Source organism: Pristis pectinata, chromosome 17, assembly GCF_009764475.1.
Source record: "Pristis pectinata isolate sPriPec2 chromosome 17, sPriPec2.1.pri, whole genome shotgun sequence".
NCBI classification, from domain to species: domain Eukaryota; kingdom Metazoa; phylum Chordata; class Chondrichthyes; order Rhinopristiformes; family Pristidae; genus Pristis; species Pristis pectinata.
The window spans coordinates 38,032,082-38,055,687 of record NC_067421.1 but is presented as its reverse complement, the minus strand read 5'-3'; the positions used below and the strand labels follow the sequence as shown (position 1 = coordinate 38,055,687).

General features: G+C 41.4%; 1 protein-coding gene across 1 annotated transcript in view; it reads left to right on the top strand.

Moving 5' to 3' along the window:
* Nucleotides 1–23,606, top strand: part of pi4kab (phosphatidylinositol 4-kinase, catalytic, alpha b) — a 130,487-nt gene that overhangs the window by 78,580 nt on the left and 28,301 nt on the right. The window contains exons 32-41 of the mRNA XM_052031728.1: nucleotides 379–506; nucleotides 1,999–2,157; nucleotides 2,878–3,029; nucleotides 5,123–5,230; nucleotides 5,316–5,443; nucleotides 11,758–11,916; nucleotides 12,377–12,456; nucleotides 15,252–15,445; nucleotides 18,090–18,180; nucleotides 23,156–23,323. Of these exons, the coding sequence (XP_051887688.1) occupies nucleotides 379–506; nucleotides 1,999–2,157; nucleotides 2,878–3,029; nucleotides 5,123–5,230; nucleotides 5,316–5,443; nucleotides 11,758–11,916; nucleotides 12,377–12,456; nucleotides 15,252–15,445; nucleotides 18,090–18,180; nucleotides 23,156–23,323 (1,367 nt within the window). The remainder of the gene's footprint in view (nucleotides 1–378; nucleotides 507–1,998; nucleotides 2,158–2,877; nucleotides 3,030–5,122; nucleotides 5,231–5,315; nucleotides 5,444–11,757; nucleotides 11,917–12,376; nucleotides 12,457–15,251; nucleotides 15,446–18,089; nucleotides 18,181–23,155; nucleotides 23,324–23,606) is intronic.

The following is a 23,606-nucleotide window of genomic DNA, read 5'->3' as shown; positions in this document are numbered from 1 at the left end:
CCTCCTTGTAAATCAGCAAGATTGACATTTCAAGATAAGTACTGTCATTATTTAATAGGGTATCTGTACAATAGATGAGCCTGCAATAGTGATGTACTGCAGCCTCGGAGGTTCAATTTGAGTTAATGCTGCCATTTAACAGAGCTTGTGATTACTTATGTAGCTGTTTAATTTACAAAGGAACTGTGGATGGAGGTTTCTTGATCAATAATTGCACCAAAATGTGGCACATTGGTTATAAACAGCATTATTTGTCACTAATGTTTCTTACCACTTATCTGCCTTGTAGTCCATTTCAAATTGAAAGGAATAATTAGATTGCATGTTCACAGAAAAAATGTTCTCTGTTTTCTGTGTGTTTTTTCTGCCACCCTGCAGTCTGTGATCCTCAGCTCCTTCACCATCTTTGCTGGGCCCCTCTGCGGATGTTCACAGCAATGGGCACGGAAACTGCTGTAGCCTGCTGGGAGTGGCTTCTGGCTGCAAAGAATGGCATCGAAGTGCCGGTCAGTATTGTACCTTCAATTAACATTCCATCTTAAAACTTAAGTTGCAACAGTTACGCCTTTGAGTCAACGCACTTTGCATGCATGATGCCACAAAGTTGGCAAGAACTTCGAGTTTAAAACAAAGTTGTTAAAGTAGTAACTCATTGCAAAATGGAAATCTACACATCATTTTAATTTTAGGACACCACAGACCATGAGATGGCCTAGAAGTATACACTTCAGAAAATAAACTACAAATGCTAGCCGACTCTGCACTCTTGGTTTAGGTAATTCACTAGGCAGAGAGGAAGATTTATTGACTTGCTTTTGGTCTTTTCCATTTTGACCTTTCAACCACCTTGTATTAGATTAACTTTTAAGATCCATTTATCTTTAGAGTTACAAAGCTATATTCATTCCTATAAAGTTTAAATTGAAGTGCTGGTTTAAAAATATGTATCATATTTTGTCTGTGGCAGACCAGTGTCTGTTTGGGAAAAAGTTGGAATAAAACTTCACTGCAAGGTTTTGAATTAGTATAACTTTCATAATTTAAGGAGTCCCTTACCAGCTGTCCAAGGTAATAAAGGAGTCAGTGATTGGTTGTTACAGGTGAAAGATTGTTGGTGTTGATTGGGTGTGTTGTATTTGCCCTTGGTTGCCCACGGCTAATGTAGGGCAAAGCTAGTTCTACACGAGATTCTGCCCTTGATTCCTCTAAGGATTTCAGTGAAAGGTGAAGCCAGGATCAGCATCAACTGTAATGCCCTTCACATTGGTGCCTGCAAAAGTTGGTATTGGTATTAGTTTATTATTGTCACTTGTACCGAGGTACAGTGAAAAACTTGTCCTGCAAACCGATCATACAGGTCAATTCATTACGCAGTGCAGTTACATTGGGTTAGTACAGAGGCCATTGAGGTAGTACAGGTAAAAACAATAACAGTACAGAGTAAAGTGTCACAGCTACAGAGAAAGTGCAGTGCAATAAGGTGCAGGGTCACAACAAGGTAGCTCGTGAGGTCAGAGTCCATCTCATTGTATAAGGAAACCGTTCAGTAGTCTTATCACAGTGGGGTAGAAGCTGTCCTTAAGTCTGGTGGTACATGCCCTCAGGCTCCTGTATTTTCTACCCAATGGAAGAGGAGAGAAGAGGGAATGGTAACCCTTGAGATGAGAGGAACTATTTGTTTTTCCCTTTCACTGTTGCGATTAATTTTGCTGAGCAGTTCTTTGTAAGCATCAGTTTCAGATTTGGTATGCAGCAGATGTCCTTCCTTACACTGGATAGATGACATTGTTAGTGACTCCCTCAATGTTTTCCACCCTCATGACTTTAGATCCATTACATTACCTTCATTCCTCAGTACCCTATCTATCCGCACTTCAGGGCTACATGAGCAAGTTGTTCTGGTCTTAAATGCAGCAGTCTCGTTGATGCATTGTGCCTTTAGTCCACTTACTGGTGACAAGAAGGAGCACTTTCCGTTTTGCTTATTATCATTTGCAGTTCATGCGGGAGATGGTTGGAGCCTGGCAGATGACGGTGCAGCAGAAGTTTGGCCTCTTCTCAGAAGAGAAGAGAGAAGCTGATCCATTGGCAGCTTCTGAGGAGAGCCAGCCCATGCCCTGTCCCCCGGAAGTTACACCCCACCACATCTGGATAGAGGCAAGTACAAAGCATATCCCTGACTGTTAGCAAATGCAAGATGGCACTTCTTAATTATTTTAGGCTGCAAGCTGTCCTTGGACACCACAGCATTTCCTAATTGTTGAGTATTCTGTACCATTTTTATTCAAGTTCGCCAAGCTCCCCACCTCCCCACCTCCCCTTAAGTCTAAATGACTGTAAACTGTTGTTTCATGGTTCTACTATATTTAAATACAAAAGTAAATAAAGCTACAACTGCACCACATTTTATCACTCTGCAGCCTTGCAAAAGGTTTTAACTTGTAATGTGAAGAGCAGTGCAGGCAAAACTGCAAGAGACTGGTGGTTTACTTTGCCTGCTAGTTATCTATAAGTTGGCCCTTGAAGGGAAGGCCAAGCTTATACAAAAGCAACATTAGATGACTGGGGATAATTAAAGGGTAGCTCTCTGTGGTTTGGCTGGCAAGCTATCGGAAAACCATTCATGTTCTACAAATGCTATGGTAGTCATAACATCAAAGCAACCGCAAGTCATTATTGTTGAATTGACTTGGCTCTGGGTATTCACAATGTCAATGAGATCGCATCATTTTTAAATAACGTATCCATGTTTTTTCAATGCAGTTCACTTGCTTTTTTGTCAGAATGGAATACAATTACAAAGAATCTAATGCATTGTATCTGGTTAACTTTCCTTTATAATTACCACAAGTGCATTTGTGTTTTTTTGGCACTTAGTTTCTGGTGCAAAGATTTGAGATTGCCAAGTACTGCAGTGCGGACCAGGTGGAGATCTTTGGCAGCCTTTTACAACGCTCTCTCTCTCTGAATGTTGGAGGATCAAAGGGGACTTTGAACAGACACGTGGCTGCCATTGGGCCACGATTCAAGTAGGTGCACTGCAGCTACTACAATAAATTACCAAACTGAATAGAACACGCAATAATGCTGTCACATTAACAAGCTTGGCTTTCAGATCCAGTTATGGTGCCAAGGTGCAGCTTGTAGAGCTGCTGCCTCACAGCTCCAGTGATCCAGGTTCAGTCTGACCTTCCATGCTGCCTGTGTGGAGCTTGCATGTTCTCCCTGTGAGCTTTCTCAAAAGATATGTTGGTTGGTAGATTAAATGGTCTCTGTAAATTGTCCCTATGTAGGTGAGTGGTGGAACCTGGTGGGAGTTGATGGGAATGTGGGGAGAATAAAATGGGATTGGTGTAATTGGTGCCCGATGGTCAGCACGGACTCAGTGGGCTGAAAGGCCTGTTTCTGTCCCATGACTGACGCTTGTCACCTGTCACCTGCCTTATTCAGATTAGAACATAGAACTACAGCATGGGGACAGGCCCTTCAGCCCACTGTGTCTGTGCCAACCATGATGCCAATTTAAACTGCACATGGTCAATAATCCTTCCCTTCCTTGCCTGTTCATGTACCTGTCTAAATACCTCTTAAACTGAACGGGCGTTTTACTGCTAATTTTTTCCCAACTGGTCTTCAGCATTCAAGTTCTGAAGAAAGGAAATGGAGCTCCGGTTTTCTCCCAGTACTATGTTGGTAAATTGGTTTATTATTGTCACATGTACTGAGGTACAGTGAAAAACTTGTCTTGCATACCATCCAGACAGATCAATTCATCACATCAGTGCATTGAGGTAGTACAAGGTAAAACAATAACAGAATGCAGAATAAAGTGCTACAGTTACAGAGAAAGTGCAGTGCAGTGCAGGCAGACAATAAGGTGCAAGGTCATAACGAGGTAGATTGTGAGGTCAAGAGTCCACCTTATCGCACAAAGGAACCATTCAATAGTCCTATAACAGCGGGATAGAAGCTGTCCTTGAGCCTGGTGGTACGTGCTTTCAAGCTTTTGTACCTTCTGCTCAGTGGTAGAGGGGAGAAGAGAGAATGTCCGGGGTGAGTGGGGTCTTTGATTATGCTGATTGCATTACTGAGGCAGCGAGAAGTGTAGACAGAGTCCATGGAGAGAAGGCTGTGAGGCGCTGAGCTGTGTCAACAACTTTCTGCAGTTTCTTGTGGTCTAGGGCAGAGCAGTTGCCAAACCAAGCTGTGATGCATCCAGATAGATGCTTTCTATGGGGCCATCTGCTGATTGCCAGAGTCCTATTTTGTGTGACTTTGCTCGCAAAATATTGTATTTCCATCCACACCCCAGCCACACCTTCCCAACTATCTTCCTTTCATCATTGTGGAGATGGTGCCAGCCTCTGCTTGGCAATCTCTTCAGCAGCATAGCTGAAATTGGTAAGGGCCCATGGAGAGTTTATGGGACTGAGCCCACACCGAGCTACACTTGTGTTGTCCATCAGATTCAGGTTACCTGCTCCCCCTCAGTTCCTTCATCTCTCCTCCTGGTCTACGCAGTTCCTCTTACACAACCCCTTGGCCCCTTTCACTCAGTTTCCTTCCCCTCCTCCACCAACTCCACCTGCCCATCACCCACACACCCCTCCCACTCGGTCCCTTACCCCTCTGTTCCCATCTGCCCTCCCCACCTCCCTTATTTGGTCCCACGCCTGACCATCCTTTCTTATCAGATTCCATCATCTGTAGCCCTTTGTTGCCTCCACCTATCACCTCTTGGCCCCTGTTGCTATTTCCACCCATCCCTCCTCCATCTGCCTATCACCCCTTCTCACCTGGATCCACCTATCACCTGCCCCACCCCTTCCCCTTCCCTCACTTTATACTGGCTACCACCCCAATCCCTCACCCTTTCAGTCCTGATGAAGGGTCTCGATCTGAAACGTCAACGGTCCATTTCCCTCCACTGATACTGCCTGACCTACTGCGTTCCTCCAGCAGTTTGTTTTTTCTTGTCTCTGTTGTCCATTAATACATTGCATGGTCTTAATTTGCCAGAAATATTTTTGGGAGGATTAAAGATGTGTGAAGTGCTATCAGAAGAATTTAACCAGCCACTGAATTCTTGCAGATCTAATTATTTAAATCTTTATTTCTCTAGGTTATTGACACTTGGTCTGGCTCTATTGCATGCTGACGTGATTTCCAATGCCACAATTCGAAATGTGTTAAGAGAGAAGGTCTATTCTACTGCCTTTGACTATTTTAGGTAAATACATTCATTTTACTGTAACATTTTGTGCCTCTGTGGTTTTTTAAAAGCAGCTTCATTTAATTCTTTCTTATTATTTCAGTGTTGCACCTAAATATCCAACACAGGATGAGAAGAGACTGCGAGAAGATATCAGTATTATGATCAAGTTTTGGACAGCCATGTTCTCTGATAAGAAGTACCTCAATGCAAACCAATTGGTTCCTCCGGGTAAGGAACAAAGTAAAGACTGGACCAGACATAAGTGGCATAAGATGACCTTGAGGGGTAGGATATGGAAGGTTGTGAACGTGGCTAATTGGCAGGCTATGAGACAAGGGGAAATTAGTTATAGAGTGGAGAAATATTTGGAGGCAGTAGCCAGGATATTTAAATGTAAGTTTACTTTAGAAGTTTTTTTTTCCACAGCTGAGAATCTGAGGGACTTAATTATTTGTTCCTGCAGTTTGACATTAAATTAAATACTACTGATATCTGAAGGTAGATAAAATTCATGTGTCTTCCACCTTTCTGTTTTGTGTGAATTGTTTAAATTCTAATTGCACTTTTCTTTGTGGTTCTCTAAAGGAAAAACAAAATTGGAGTTTTAACCAAACTTTAAGTAAACCTCTGTCATCAACAAGGATGGATATACGATTGCATGGTGGAAGTGCTGCTTTGGCTAGTGGTGTCCTGAATTGGGCACCGAGTTCTTACAATGCAAACTAATGGCTAAATACTTAGACTAATTACAGAGCCCAGGAGAAAACAGAGCACAGAAGGGAGCACTGGGACCACTGAGCCCATTCCTTCTGAAGATTATGTACAAACTGGCCAATCAAAGAATGCAGCCATCTGAGATCAGCCAAATAAATCGCCCCCTCTCCCTGATGTTTAAACTGCAACAATTCCATTGCATTTTATCCATCCTTTGTCAGTTGCCCTCCTGGCCTCATTGGGGCAGCAGCAGAAATTGTTGTCCACACAATATTTGATCATCTCTGTGCTCAGTTTATAACCCTTAATCCCCTATTTAGCAGAGGCTCCATGGTTTGGCAATCCTTCTCAATTCTTCCATTTCTTATCATGTTATTAAGATCCATCCCTTCTGCTAAACATTTGATTCCTCTCCAAAATGCATCCTCTTCATGCAGCATCTGTTTTCTTTTTGCCTGTGTATCTACAGTCCTGTGGGATACATTTACAACATTAAAAGCATTATTTAAATAGGCATCATTAATCGAACATTGAACCAGCTCTTTCATCAGGTACATGTGTCTGCGTGGGTTTCCTCCCACATTCCAAAGATGTACGGGTAGGTTAATTTGGGTTTAAAATGGGTGGCGTGGACTGGTTGGGCCGGAAGGGCCTGTTACCACGCTGTAAATAAAATTAAAAATTTTTTTTTTTTAAAAATCCATGCTAATTCACGAAGAAAGAAAATAATTTTATTGCAACATGCTTTAGTTCTCTGTTTGGTCTTGAGGCACTTAAACAGCTTGCTATTGTATTATCAATTACAGAATAATTTAAAAAGTAATCTAGGGAAGGCTTAATCTCAATCATTTTATTCCTAACTAATTCAATTTTGTAAGTTTCCATTAATAACCAGAAGGGATATGTAATATGATTATCTCTAACCGCTTCACTTCATCTCTCTCAGTGTACTTCTCCCCCTCGACCTTCTCATCCTCCCACCCAGTCCCTTCCGTGTTCTCCTGCGCTTTCTCCCACTTTGCACTCCATCCATCCCAGCCATCTTTTTTTTCCGCTCTCCGTCTTTAACTCTGCCTCTCTCACCACTCCTGTAAAACCCAATGTTATGTGCCACATACCACCGACCTTCAAATCAGCCAGGTTTGATGTTTGGACCATAACATACAGGAGCAGAATTAGGCTGTTCGGCCCCTCGAGTCTGCTCCGCCATTCAATCATGGCTGATTTTTCTTCCACCCCATTGTCTTGCCTTCTCCCCATAACTCTAAACCTCTTACCAATCAAGAACCTATCAATCTCTGCCTTAAATACACCCAATGACTTGACCTCCACTGCCCTCTATGGCAACAAATTCCACAGATTCACCACCCTCTGGCTGAAGAAATTCCTCCTCATCTCAGTTTTAAAGGGACATCCCTTTATTCTGAGGCTGTGCCCTCGGATCCTAGACTCCCCTACTAATGGAAACATCCTCTCCACACCCACTCTATCCAGCCCTTTCAGTATCTGGTAGGTTTCAATGAGATTCCCCCCTCATCCTTCTGAATTCCATCGAGTACATCAGAGACATCAATGCTCCTCGTACGTTAAACCTTTCATTCCTGGTATCATTCTTGTGGACCTCCTCTGGACCCTCTCCAGGGCCAGCACATCCTTCCTTAGACACAAGACCCAAAATTGCTCGCAATATTCTAAATAAGGCCAACGCCTTATAAAGCCTCAGCAGTACATCTTAGCTTTTTCATTCTTGTCCTCTCGAAATGAATGCAATTGAACCAGTCTACCAGTCATTCAAAGAGATTTTTAAACTGTAAATTCTGTCTAATTTTCTTTCTTCCCCATGTAAACCATAAGATCAAGCTGTTTAAGATAAACCCTTAAGTGAAGAAGGATCCAATGTAGTGATTTTTTTTAGATCAAAAGATTCTCTCTTTGTCAAAGAGCAGTGCATAACTTACTTTTTTTTCCCCCATTTTTGATGCTACTTTTGCATATGCCAATTTCTGTTTAGAAACAACTGCAATGATGTAAAATTGACCTATAAATTTGTGTTCTTAAGCGTATATCACGCAAAAAATTTTTGGTTCATGTTTGAAGTGTTTGTGCTCATTTCTTGTTGAAGCCCCACCATTGAGAAATTGGATCAGGCACTGATTCATCCTAATGAAGTGTAATTTTCCCATTATATTTCATGCATGTGATGTTATCAATGTCTTTCTTACCAGCAAATTGGATCCAAAAGCTGGGGCATAACCTTTGTTTTAAAATCTTAATTAAACAAGGAGTATGTCAAGCTGAAAGTTGTGTTTCTAAAATGTCCCTGGGCCATGTTTTATATTTTATATATTTCTCCCACTCTTTCTCATTTTAATCTATTAAGACATTTTCATTGCCAGCAGCAGTAACCACAGAGTGAAACGTGTCTTCACTGATAATTTTCAGTTCATGGACACCTTGTTCTGTGATTCCAGTACGTCCACTGCCTATGGTGACTTGGTGTCACATGCACCATGAGGCATGATCATCTGACTCCTTCCGTTGGAGAGAACTTCTGGTTGGGAGATGTGTGCCCTGCTAGTCTCACCCACCCGTTGTTGGTGACTTCCCACCCAGGTCAGGTTTTAATGCATCTTCAATGGAAAATGGTGATTTCTAAAAGCAAGGGTGCCCAATTTCATGACTATTATTTTGGTGACTCACAGTTTAGCATTAGAGCAAACATTACATCCATTTAGCACACCAAAAATGGGGAGGTCCAATGTTTAAGCAATTAAGTTTAACTCCAGACAGTCTCTTGTGCAGTATACATCAATCATTACCCTTGAACTGTTACAAGCACTAGCTTTGTTTCTTGGTGCTTGACTGCAGGAGGAGAGCATTTTAAAAACTTACTGCCTTGACGGCCTAATTGTGAAATTCTCCCTAAGACAACTCTGATTTTCAGAGGTAAGTGGGAGATGTATCAGGAGAAGCTGCATTGCTCCTTATTGCCCAGTCCCATTGTTAGACCATTATGAAGCCACTGAGGTCTTCATAATTTGCAATCCAATGCTAGAGTGCCAGTGATAAGTCCAGACGTCTGGTGCAACTTGGACGTCCTCCTCCTTTACAATTTGGTCGGGATTCCTTCAGTGGGTGACGTTTTCTGAGGTTTCGAAGCAGGCATATCTTCCAAGTCCTATTGTGCATTTGTGGGGAAGAAAGTTCACCAGCTTTCCAGTGTCTTAACTGTCTGTGGTTCTCACTTGAGCTGGTCGACTGCAGCAGGACTCTCCTGTGAACAGTGCCTGAGCTTTGGTAGTTTCTTCCCAACCCTTAGTGGAGGGCTAAGTTTGACTTTATAAGTTTTGTCTGAGTACTACTTAACCCACGTGAGCTCCACTTGACTGCTGCGTCTGCACCTACTGAAGACAGCTGAACTACAGCAATTACAGTAATTTAGGATCTAATCTGGCAATCAGAGGTCAATTCAAGTCCCACCAAATCGCAAGTTTGCATCAGGAAAATAAAAGTTCTTCACCCACATCCCATGATCAAATGAAATCGAATGCCCTTTATCTTAGCAGATGTACCAAAGAAATAAGAACATTCATGAACATTCAATTCTTATCGAATTGTACTGAGGTGCATCAACATTGACTTAGATTAAACTCATTACATCTTTTTAAGTTAATGATCTGCTAAATTTCCTCCCTGTGCCGTACTGATTCTGATTCCATGCAGTTTTGTACTGCAACACCACTTTGATTTGAATGACCATGATCTCAGAAAACCTTGTCAGCATCTTCAATATTTTTCTGCCAGCTGTGTGTTTTTGCCACTTTCATTTACAAGTTGGGTTGACATTAGAACAGGCAGAAAAACGTACCAATGCATCTTGAGCTGGGATATGCATTCAGAACGAACACAAGGAAGAAGCCCATTTGACCTATACATCACTGGAGTTTGTAATCCACCTCTAATGGCTTTAAACTGCTGAGTCTGAATTCCCTTGACAGGCTTTCTGGCATTTATGTCCCACACATATTTAATCCCCTCTCATTGGAAATGCTAGGGTTTTTCAGGATTTCAGTGATTTGTCCATCAAGAGTTGTGGAATATTCTTGTGATTTCTTTCTGCATTTCTGCCGTGTCTTTTATGCTCTTCTTGTGTTGTGCTGATCAAGAAATAGTACAATGCCTTAGATTAGATCAGATTAGCTGTTCAATTGCAACCTAATATCCCTAATGAAGGTTCTTCGCAAGGTAACGCAACAATGTAGTCGCTTTCTTGATTGGTGCCCCACATTCTTGTAATCTCTTGAGCTCCTCCACCTTAACTTTCAGTTTAACACCAAAGAATAAGTCTGTCTTTGTTTTTCCTCTAGTAGAACCTTGGTGTTGGCATTTCACTTATTTTGTCACTATGCTACCTCTATTCCAATTGATAGAATAGCTCCAATTTCCTGTTGTCGATTCTTGGCTGTTTCAACAGAATCAAATCTTTCAGCCAGTTGTGGGCATGCTATGTTGGCGCCGAAAGTGTGGCGACATTTGTGGGCTGCCCCCAGCACACTCTACACAAAGATGCATTTCATTGTGTTTTGATGTACATATGACTAATAAAGATATCTGATCTCTTTCCCTTTTCTTCCCAGCACTGAGTTTTTCCACCTTCTGAATTTAAGTGTTTTGGAAACTTGGGTCCACAGCATTGACAACCTGAGGCAAATTGCTTGATTATAAGCCCTCATTTATATATCTTCTCTAAGAAGCAGAGCTAACATTGAGAATGAATCATTTGCAGCGGTTGCAAAGATAATTAGCAGCTTTGATTTGATTACTACTTATTTTGGTTCATGTTCTTATGGACTATGTTTTGCCCCTTCTTGTTCTGGTTTTAGAATGACTGTTTTGAATTCTGTGATTTGTATTTAATTGCAATATTTGGAAGGCTGAGTTCAGTGATATCACCGACATGAAGTCCTGCTTTTGGTCATTGAAATTCTGCCTTTAATTCCCACGAAATTCATTTGCCCCCCGCCGCCCCCCCAGAAATCTCCAAGTGACACTCTCCTTTGGGACCACATCAGAGTGTGCCTGATTATTGGTGCTTTTGCAATAAAACATACACTCTTTCACATAATAAAAACAGATAATGGTGGGAGTAATCAACAGGGCAGGCAGCATTTGTGAAGAGAAATCAAGTTACTGATCCAGTTCGATGGCTTTTCATCTTTTTGCCTTTGGATTACTCTTTCATGTACTCTTACTGGCACGTCCAATGGAAATAGGCCTTAATGAAAGATTATGGTGTTAGAAACAACATTTGTATGGTGTGCTGCTGAGACAAATAGACTAGGAATATCATGTAACCTGTTCTATGTTGAGTTGGTTTATCTGAAGCAGCTGCCCACAGAAGTGTGACAACTTGGCTCAGCACTTCTGTCCAAGATTAGTTTTCTCACTCAGCAGAATACTGTGAAAACATGTGCGTGTAATGTCTGTGTAATGTTTGTGTTTGTTGGTGCAATGTTTATGCTCTGTGTTAGTGCAATGCCTCAGGAGATCTTCCCCAGCAAAATTCAGTGCTTTTCTACTAGAGGAGCAGAAGTTAATCTTTTACCTTGCTGCACATGTAATTTTACAACTATAGGGAAGTCAAGATACTTCCATGGCCTCAAAGTGCTGTTTAACAACCAGTGCTCAACTGCCATATCATAATGCTTTTCTATTGCTTGTATTCTCTTGCCTGCAATTTTTGTTTGAAAAAATAGTTATTGCGGTTTTATAGTAATGCAAAGAAAAATACTGGCCATAAACTTTACGCATGGAAAACTATTCTTCAGACAACCAGGATCCCTCTGTGAATAACCTGTCTGTTATAATTGTGGCTGATTCGCGGAACAACCTTGATGTTGCTGTTGGAACCCGACAGCAGTCTGCACAAGGCTGGATCAATACCTACCCACTGTCCAGTGGAATGTCAACCATCTCCAAAAAATCAGGTGATGTGTACAATGGAAACCTTTTGAGCTATATATTGGAATTGCATTTCACTTAGTTTTCTTTCAAAGCATGATTGAGGCCTTCTGTGCTGTTGGTGTGTCATGTTGATTAAATCCTGAGGTTTAATTATTCTATCGCTGCCCATTTTATATCCTGATCATGTAACTGGTGTGATTATCCCTTGCAAACTCCTGTTATCACTGCATGTATAGAGACCAATTAAATACATTTCTTCGTTTGATTCAATATTTGCTTTTTCTTTACAAAGGTGACTGGAATTGTTTTGTTTTTAAAAATAAATTTAATATCAACATAAGGTCATACAGCGTTAATAACTATCGTAAATGTAATGTACTCTGTTGGAAATGCCTCAGGAAGGCTGGTGCCTTGGGCTATGCACAATATTCTTCAGTTCCTTTTGCATAACCTAATTAAAATCTTCCATTATTTCCCAACCAGGCATGTCAAAGAAGACTAATCGAGGTACTCAGCTGCATAAGTACTACATGAAACGCCGCACACTTCTCCTGTCTTTATTGGTGAGTTGTTGATCAAAGTAATAGAGGGGAAGCAGCGCTGTACACATTCCAGTTCATTAAGCCATGTCCTTTAATGGCTGAATCACAGTATCAAAGTCAACGATACATTCTAGTGACATGACACCAGCTTTAGTCCTAGCTTTCAATTTTTGTTGATTATGCAGTTTTGTAATTGCAGTGTCAAAAATTTTCTAACCTCCAATTGTCTGCTTTTACAAGGTAATTATGGATGAGGAAGGCTATTGGCTAATTTTAGTCCACTGAGACAGAATAATTCTAAGAAGCCTTCATTAGCATATTCAATGATTCTTAAACCACTGAGTTGTTGCATTCAGTACTCTGTCCAGGAACCTGCTCTGTGTGTTGGTCATTCTCTGTTCCTCAAACAATTCTAAATCTTCCAACCTGTTTCCCCTTGTCCTATTGGGGAATTTAAATAATTTTCTAGATTTTGCTTTTCTTTGTTAATATTTCATCATATCAGGTGTTTCTGACTCCTGGCAATATTTCCTTCTTGTTTCTTTCCTATTTCACTCAGAGGTAATGTAAGTGAAAAATGGATCAGTGAGAGAAGTGATAATTCATCCCAGTTCTTTAAAATTTTGAGAAATAACTGGAATAATGCATGCAACATTAATGAACTGTGGGTAATGTATCATTATTGGTGCCTGTTTTGGTTATTAATTTACTTTCTGGTGAATAGAGGACTGGAACCATCCCACACAGAAATATATTTTTAAACTAACTGTCAGCAGTGGCTCAGTGTAAATTGGAATTGGTTTATTATTGTCACATGTACTGAGGTACAGTGAAAAACTTGTCTTGCATGCCGTTCATACAGATCATTTCAGTACACAATGCATTGAGGTAGTACAAGGTAAAACAATACAGAATGCAGAATAAAGTGTAACAGCTACAGAGAAAGTGCTATGCAGGTAGACAATAAGGTGCAAGGTCATAATGAGGTAGATTGTCAAGTCAAGAATCCACCTTATCGTGCTAGGGAACCATTCAAAATAGTCTTATAACAGTGGGGAGAAGAGAGACTGTCCGGGGTGGATAAGCTCTTTGTTTATGCTGGCTGCTTTACTGAGGCATCGAGAAGTATAGACAATGTCTGTGGAGGGGAGGCTGGTTTCCCCGATGTGCTGAGCTGTGTCCACAACTCCCTATAGTTTCTTGCGGTCACGGGCAGAGCAGTCGTCATACCAAGCTGTGATGTATCTGGATGAAATGTTTTCTATGGTGCATTGATAAAAATTGGTAAGGGTTGATGGGGACATGCCAAATTTCTTTAGGCTCCTGAGGAAGTAGAGGTGCTTGTGAGCTTTCTTGGCTGTGGCATCCACGTGGTTGGACCAGGACAGGCTATTGGTGGCGTTCACTCCTGGATTCACTTGCTGCTTAATTAAACTGCTGTGGGTTCAAATTCAACTCCAAATTCCAGGCTTGGCTAACGTTCCAGTGCAGTACTGATGGAGTGCTGCACTGATGGGGAAGTGAATCTTGGATGTGATGTTAAATCAAGTTCCTGTCTGTTCAACTGGATGTACAAGTTCCCATGATGTTATCCCAAATAAGAATGGTCTTGTTATCCCTGCCGATATTCCATTCTTCAATGATTATCACAAAACAGGTTAATTGGTCGTTATACACAACTGTTGCTGTATGTAAGCTGGTGGTCATGTTTCCTATTCCCAGTGGTGACAGAGCTTCAAAAACATTTCATGCCGAGATTGTGAAAGGTGCCTTATAAATGCAAGCTTTTCATTAAAAACAAATTAAGCTTTAATGTACTTGCACAATGCGAGGATCTGTGGATAGACTTAACAGTTATCCATGCACAGATAGGGGTTTAACAACTTGCATTTAAATAGCATCTTTAAGTCACAAAACTGCCCCAAGGTGCTCCAGAAGGGCGTCTACTTGGCCCACACTTACAAGGCTCGTGAATGTCATCTTTGTGTAAGTATATGTAAGTATGTAAGCAATGAACCTTATGAGGCATAATAACTATGTTTCCCATTATTTGTTCAGTTTTGCATCTCCAGCAATATTTCCAATACTTAAGGTCAGGTTTTTGGTCATGTTAACAATATAATCTATACATGTAATTGTTATGGTCGGGTTTTCACAGCCTACAGTCATTTGAGAGCCAGTGCATTGTGGGCAGTTCACTATATATCTAGGTTATGCCATTTCCCCATCTTCAATGAAATCAATCAGATGTAAGGAATTTTCTTTTATACGCTGTGTGCTTATCGTCTGGAGCGTGACGTCACAAATTGACAAAGAATTTGTCTTTCCAAATGTAATTGATTATGCAGTTGAGGGAAATTACTTTGCAGGTTTATGGGGAAACCAAGGAATAGAACTGGATAGATTGCCAGACAGGGAGCCAGCCTGGACTCCATGGGCCGAATGGACTCCTGTGCTGTAATCATTCTGATTCCCTGTAGTTCTCTGCTGCAGCACCATTTAAATGACTGATCTCATAAATGTCATGACTGATATTTGACATTAAAATGTAGGAAGTAATTATCAAACAGGACAAAGGTGTCATAAGTAATTGCAATATTTTATCGATAACAGCCTGCTTTTTATCTAAACTAGCTTAATTCCAATTGTTGAGATTTATTTTGAAAGAATTAAAATTGACTTCAGTATCAGCAGCAGACTCTGTACTTGAGTTGCCAGCCTCTGCTGCAGTGCCATTCTGAATGAATTTTTAGCGAAGCAACTGACTATAAATTTAATATTCATCCAAAATGATTCCTTTCTTTTTCAATACTTAGGCAAGTGAAATAGAACGTCTCACCACATGGTATAATCCTCTCTCAGCCCCTGAGTTGGCAATGGACCAGGCAGGAGAAGCCAGCATAGCAAATTGGCGGTCAAAATACATCAGCCTGAATGAAAAGCAGTGGAAGGATAATGTTAATCTGGCCTGGAGCATTTCTCCATACTTAGCCATACAGCTGCCTACCAGGTAATCGTACCAGACTGCTTAAAGCTTTGCAATATGATTTCCCATTGATAGGGTTAATTGGAAGCTGCTGGATCTAAAGCTGATGCTTATCACCTTATATCACATCAACTGGTTACAATTAACACAGTGATAATTTCACGTAGCTTCTTCCCCTCTTCCATCAAGTTTCTGAATGACCCAGGAACACTACCTCGCTATTCCCTTTATTTTTGCACTATTTGTTTATTTTTATAATTTTTGGTAATTTTATGTCTTGCACTGTACTGCAACTGCAAATCAACAAACTTCACAACCATACGTCAATGATTATAAATCTGATTCTGATTATTATATTTCCTCTAAATACAGGACCTCGGTTTTGTTCTTCCTCATTGCTTTTTCATGGAGAAAAGGGGACCGAGGGGTACCTGATAAAGGCGTACAAAATTATAAGAGGCATAGGTAGGGTAGATAGTAAACTTTTTTCCAAGGGCAAAGATGTTTTAAGATCAAAGGGCATTGGTTTAAGATGAGGAGTAAGGTGTTTAAAGGGGATCTGAGGAAGAATTTTTTCACCCAAAGGGTGCTTGCAATCTGGAAAGCACTGCCCATGGTGGTGGCAGGTACTCTTTCAACATTTAAGAAGCATCTGGGTGAGCACCTGAATCGAGGCATAGTAAACTATGGAGCAAGTGCTGGTAAATGGGAATAGTATAGATAGATCGGCATGGACGTGGTGGGCCGAAGGGCCTGTTCCTGTTCTGTAGGACTCCATGGCTCTATGCCATGAGTTTTGACTTGGAGTCAGTGCAATCCATACTTTTGCCTTTCAAATGATTGTACATGTTTCCATCGTACAACTTTGCATTTGTGTGACTCAGAAAGTGAAATTAAATAGCCTCTTCCCTCAGTGAATGGGTAATTTGACCCAATGGGGACCATTCTGGTCTCTCCACAACATGGGCTGAATTCACTGCTTTCTTAAGTAATTGCGCTGCATTTGCATCAGCATTGTTAACAAGAAAAGAATTTGGATATTGCTCCCAATCTTGAGTGACATTAAACAGCCCTTTACTGTCAAGCTTTGTGCTGATGTGGGGTGAGGCAGCACTGAACTCAGTTATGATGTTCCCCACCCAGCTGCTTGTAATCAAATTGTTGCCAGTGGCCATTGTCAAGGCTTATGTATTAGGAATTGTCATTTGAGTGAAATACTGCAGGGAACTGACACCTATGGAACATTACAATGCTTTCAGCAGTGAAACAAGAAAGAATTTAAATGCTAGGATGTGACTGACAATGATACTAAAATCAACATAAGTTTAGTGAGGTTTGGTCTCAGATTCTAAAAGTGATCCTTTCTAGTTTTCTTGTGTCCTTTTCAATCCTGAATGGAAAATAACTCAATATCGATTATATCAGGAACAATGATATGATAGAGGTAAAAATTTCTTTAGTACGAGTTTACTTTTAAGATTATGAGCAATGTAGGTAAGGCAAGCATTAATTAAACGTACCTGGTTGCCCTCAGAAGCAGACTTTGGACCTTCATCTTGAAACACTGCAGTCCTGCTGGTGTTTGAATGTAAGATCATGAGAAATGGGAGCAGAAGATGGCCATGGAGACTTGCAAGGGATGGGGCAGTGCTGTGACACCTGCTGGAGAATTCTGTAGGGAGATGCGAAGGGTCTCGACCCGAAACGTCGACTGTCCGTTTCCCTCCGCATATGCTGTCTGACCCGCTGAGTTCTGCCAGCATCTTGTTTGTTGCTGTACAACGTCCAAGTTGTCTTTGCTCTGCTCTTTTTGAACTATAAGTCCTGAACTTGGATAAACAAACAAAATTTACAATCAACAGATTTAGAAAGTGTTATACACTTTCTGCTATCAAATGAATATTCTGAGCTATCATTATTGTTTGGGGTGGGGATTTGGTTTGATCCGCACAACACAGAGAACATTATGGAATTGTTTGAGAGCTGAATGTGATATTCAGGTCTGAGTCAAGTGGTCAGTTAAACAGACCTGGACAAACACAAATGACCACAACACAAGTACTAGCCATTTGATTGCTATGGGGAATAGCACGTTAGGAAAACATAACTACAGTTTCTGTAAGTAGGTCTGGGTAGGACACAAGGCAAGAGAAGAATGTATTTTATAATTGGCTTCATTAATGAAAAATCTGAAATGCAGAGAATTATATATTCAGTAAAAATATCACAAAGCCATTGGCCATTGGGAAAAAAAACTAATGTTTTACGATGCAGATAAGTGGAAAATTAATTCCTCTGTCCTAAGGGAGAGGGGGATGATCAAACAAATGTGTTTCTATCAAAGGCATGTTTGCTAAAGTAGTAATAAACACTATTACAAATACTTTATCGGTAAGGAATGTAATATTACTGGGCTATCAGTCAGGTATTCTGCTGCTTCAAACCTTTTTTAATATATTACAGAAAAAGATCAATTGCGTTTGGGTTTTGCCCACAGCTAGAGCACCAAGGTGGCTGTTCTCCAGTCCTATACTGCCTGTGATCATCACCGCCACGATCCTGCCTATTTGAAAGAGGGGGAATATTGCACCCGCAGGCTTTTTCCTTTTATTGTACAAACATTTATTGTAATTTATCTTGCATTTGTCCAACATTTTGCATCTGGCAGATTTAAAAACACTGAAGCCATCGGAGCAGAAGTAACCCGTCTTGTGAGACTGGATCCTGGAGCCGTTAGTGATGTCCCAGAAGCCATAAGGGTAAGAATATTGATGACGTGCACCACCCCCTTCCACTAACGATGATCATTTGGCCTTTGTGCAAAGATCCTAAGGGTTTTGCCAGTTGGTTTAAGAACCGAATGGTTGAAGGGAAGTAGCTGTTCTTGAACCTGGTGGTGTGGGACTTCAGGCTTCTGTAGCTCCTGCCCGATGGTAGCTGTGAAAAAATTGATATTTGGACACTCTCCCAGAGGAGGTGTTGGAATCAACTACAATTACTACGTTTAAGAGGCATTTAGACCGACAGTCATATAAGCAACATATAGCAAGGTACAGTCCTAATGTGGAGAAATGGGATTCATGTAGACGGGCAAAAGGGTCGGCACGGATGTCGTGGGCCAAGGGGCTGTTTCTGTGTTGAATGACTGAAATGTAAGCACCAGAAAATAGGGAACTGTTCAATTTGAAATGCAACTAAGTTATTAGCAATTGTCATTCAAAAAACAGGCGAAAACATTGCCTATCCAATATATTGGAGGATTCACAGAATTTGTTGGGATGAATGAGCCCATGCAGAACCTCTTGGCCCAACTAGTCCATCCCAATTGAAGTAATGCATTGAACAGTCCACAATTTTCGATGATTAGTCATATACTTCACGTCATGTCCAACTTTTCCTCAACTCTGATCCTAATTCTTAGAGTTATTCAGCTCGGAAACAGGCCCTACGGCTCAAATTGTCCATGCTGACCAAGATTCCCACCTGAGCTAGTCCCATTTGCCTGCATTTGGCCATAAACCTTTCCTATCCATGTACCTATCCAAATGTCTTTTAAACATTGTAATTGTACCCGCCTCTACCACTTCCTCTGGCAGCTCATTCCATACACCCATCACCCTCTGTGTGGAAACAGTTGATCCTCAGGTTCTCCCTTTAAGTCTTTCCCCTCTCACCTTAAACCTATGCCCTCTAGTTTTAAACCCCTGCACGCTGGAGAAAAAGATTGACCATTCACCTTATAAAGCCCCTCATATGTTCTTCTTTATAATGGTGACCACTTATACTTTTAAAATAAAGTTTTATGACAAATCACACTGTCAGTCAACCCGGCTCCTTCAACACTATAAAGCTTCGAGTGCCTTTGGCTGCTTCTTAGTTGTAGGTGTTTATTGTGAAATGCCTTGCTCTCCCACTCAAACCTCTGGACTTCTTCAACTGTTTCCACACAGAGGGTGGTGGGTGTATGGAATGAGCTGCCAGAGGAAGTGGTAGAGGCGGGTACAATTACAATGTTTAAAAGACATTTGGATAGGTACATGGATAGGAAAGGTTTAGAGGGATATTTCTTTGCCTTCTTTAAATCTTCAGGCTTTTACAGTAAAAGCTGCATCTTTCTTACTTACCGATTTTTGCTATTTTTTTTAAATCTTCAATCTATGTGGTGTGCAGCAGTATGGGTGTGGGCCTTCCTTCACATCCCATTATCTTATATAAAAAAAAGTAGACTTTTCCTGCAAGGCATCTGCTATGGCCAGTCCTTTTTTAAAAAAAATTCAGTATCAAAAGCTTAATTAGGTTAATAAATCTTCTGATTCTAAAGGGATGCAGGAATCCCTTTGGGGTGTACATACTCAGAACTTTGAATGTGGCTGGACAAATTGATAAGTCTGTTGAAACAAGAAAAGAGATCTTTGGCTTAATTAGTAGAAGAACAGAGTACAAAAGTGCCAAAGCTGTAAGACTGCCGCCCTCACGACCTGCCCATCTCCTCCCTCTTGGTTTCCCACCTCCTTCCCTTTATTCCATGGTCTACTGTCCTCTCCCATCAGGTTCCTCCTTCTTCAGCCCTTTTGCCTCCTCCACCCATGTAGTGTAGTGGTTAACATAATGCTATTACAGTGCTAGTGACCAGGATTCAATTCCTGCCGTTGTCTGTAAGGAGTTTGTACGTTCTCCCCGTGTCTGCGTGGGTTTCCTCCGGGTGCTCCGGTTTCCTCCCACATTCCAAAGACATACGGGTTAGGAGTCGTGGGCATGCTATGTTGGTGCTGGAAGAGTGGCGACGCTTGCGGGCTGCCCCCAGAACATTCTCAGTAACACAAAAAGATGAATTTTACTGTGTGTTTCGATGTACATGTGATGAATAAATAAATATATCTAATATCTATCACCTCCCAGTTTCTCACATCACTCCCTTTCATTCCCCCTCCCCCACCTACCTACCTTCCCCCTCTCACCTGGACTCACCTATCACCTGCCTGCGTGTGCTCCTCTCCCGCCCCCCACCTTCTTATTCTGGCTTCTGCCCTCTTCCTTTCCAGTCCTGATGAAGGGTCTCGACCCGAAACATTGACTGTTTATTTCCCTCCATAGATGCTGTCTGACCTGCTGAGTTCCTCCAGCATTTTATGTGTGTTGAGTTAACCAACATTTATGAAGAGTTGGTTAGGCATTCACTGGAGTAATGCAATTTGAGGGAACCACACTTTAGAAAGAAAGGCAAGGGAGAGTTCAGAGACTTGGTATGTTGTACAAGATGTTGGTGAGGCCATATTGTGCTCAGTTTTGGTCACCCTGCTATAGGAAAGATGCCATTAAAGGTGGAAAAAGAGTTACGAGGATGTTGCCAGGACTTGAGGGACTGAGTTATAGAGGGAGGTTGAGCCGGCTAGGACTTTATTCATTGGAGCATAGGAGAGGGGTGATCTTATAGAGGTGAATAAAATCATGAGGGGCATAGATAGGGTAAATGCACACAGACTTTTTACCAGGGTTGGGGAATCAAGAACTAGAGGGCATACGTTTAAGGTGAGGGGGGAGAGAATTAATAGGAACCTGAGGGACAATTTTTCATAGAAACCTGAGGGACTGGTACATTGACAACATTTTAAAAGATGCTTGGACAGGTACATGGATAGGAACGGTTTAGAGGGATATGGGCCAAATACAGGCAGATGGGACTAGCTTAAAGAGGCATCTTGGTCGATATGGACCAGTTGGATCGATGGGCCCCTTTCTGTGCTCCATGACTCTGCGGCTCTAATTGCTCCAGGGCTGAGGACCTCAGTTATGTTGGAGATGCTGGTGTAGTTACCTTTGGAGCAGAGGAGGTTGAGAGGTTGGTTGACAGTGGGTAAATAAAGAGAGAGTTTCTAATGGCAGCTCTGCTAGCAACCAGGGAGCACACTGTTAAGGTGATTGCAAGAACAGAAGCTAACCCAAGCGAGCGTTTTGTATTAAACAAGTTGTTGTGATCTGGAATACACTGGTTGAAGTAGTGGGGAAAGCAACCTCTCAAACAGTGTAGCAGATAATTTACAGGGCTAAGAGGAAAGGGTAGAGGAGTGATGTTGAAGGGAGAGACTGAAAATGCTGCATCATTCCACCATAGTACAACTCTGGATAAGGTGCAGAAAGTATAAATGACAGTGTAGGTTGTTTACTTCTCATTTATTACCACTGTCTTGTTGTTCACAATTATGCCAGATCATTGAGCACCATCATGAGAATTTTCCAAGTCATTTACTACTGTTTTCTTGTGCTAATAGGGGAGTTTGTTTGCATATGCTCTTGCAGGTCTATTTAGCTCCTGGGATGCAAGGATCCCTGTGGTGCTGTAGCTGATCTTTTCTTCCATTAGGACCACATTAATCTGATCGCACATTTAGGAATTTATATGTCAGAGTGAGGTAAATAAGAACTTAACTGTGTCCCGTGCTTTTGTTTTAAAACCTTTTCTGTACCTTGAAAAGTCAGAGCATTAATCTAATGCAGGTTTTAATTTAGATTTAAGAAAAATACTGCCTGCAAGGAGTGATTTAAAAAAAAACTCTTAACTTTTCAAAAGGGGATTGGATAGACGATAAAGAGAATATTGCATGGATGCCACTTATCGCATTGGTTTTTTGTAGTTCACCCCAGACATAATGGATTAAATGGCCACCTCTTCTGCTGTAAATCTCGGATATGAGTATTAAATCTCCTGATGTTTTGCGGATGAGTCAAATTCCCTTAGTTCCAATTCATCCCGAAGTACTTGGGGGGGGAAGTGCTTTGGGTTATAAATTGCTGGGAGCTGTGCCGTTAGGTTTATTGCTTGTATCATTGCAGAGAAAACATGGGAACATTCTCAGTGCCACTCTTTTGTATTCAGTAGCTTTGTCAAATTAACATAAAGCTACCACCGTACCTTAGAGAAACAAAGGACTGCAGATGCTGGAATCTAGATGAAAAACACGATGATGCTGGAGGAACTCAGCAGGCCAGGCAGCATCCATGGAGAAAAGCAGGCGGTCGACGTTTCGGGTCAGGACCCTTCTTCAGGATTGAAGATAGGAAAAGGGGGAGCCCAATATATAGAAGGGAAAAGCAGAGCAGTGATAGGTGGACAAAAGAGGAGAGGCTGGGTGGGCACAGGATGGTGATAGGTAGATGCAGGTAAGAGATAGTGATAAGTAGGAGGAGGGGAGAGCAGATCCACTGGGGGATGGGTCAAAGGTAAGGAGAGAAGGGAAAAAAAAGGCAGAAAACAAAGGTCTGAACAAGGGTCCTGACCCAAAACATTGACCGTCTGCTTTTCTCCACAGATACTGCCTGACCTGCTGAGTTCCTCCAGCGTCATCGTGTTTTTCATTTACCATAGTACCTTATTTGTCATATCCAGTCCTTAATTATGGAAATCCTATTTTTATGAGGAAGAGTGAACAACAAGGCGTTTACCAGTGTAGATGGAGTAGAGAAAGTATGTGGCTGGAGGAGGTAGTGGGAATAAAATGGGATGAGGCCTTTGGAAGGGTGCAGATCCTAGAACATGAATTAAGTGTGGAAGACGAGCTGATATCTGTAGCATACTGAGAGCAGAATTATCTGTACAAATTATGCAACTGCTAAACCTGTGATCTATCCCAATGATTAACTGGCCAAAAGGGCAACTTCTTGTACAGTTATTTATATGCAGACATTGTTTTTTGACTGTGGATTAAACTTTTCTCCCTTTGGTGTTTGTTTTTGTAGCATTTGGTTACTTGGCACACAATCGATGCTGATGCCCCAGAGTTGAGCCACATTTTGTGTTGGGCGCCCACTGATCCACCAACAGCTCTCTCTTACTTTTCAAGCTTGTATCCGCCACATCCTCTGACTGCACAGTATGCTGTGAAAGTGCTGCGGTCATTTCCTCCGGTAAGGAACAATGCAATGTGATGAAATGTCTAATAAACTAATGGCTTGAGATTTGTAGCATTTCAGATAAGGTGGATATGTTGCCCATATTTCCAGAAAGACCCGTGTATATCCTACAGACCTCCAATCACACATTACTAACAACATCTCGCTTGTTATGAAACCACATCTTTTCTAGCATACCATGCATGAGATTATTGACTGTAGTAGTTGGGCAATTGACATAGTTCTTTTTTCATTTGTTTTATTTTTAACGAATATTTAACTAACCGGTGTGACAATT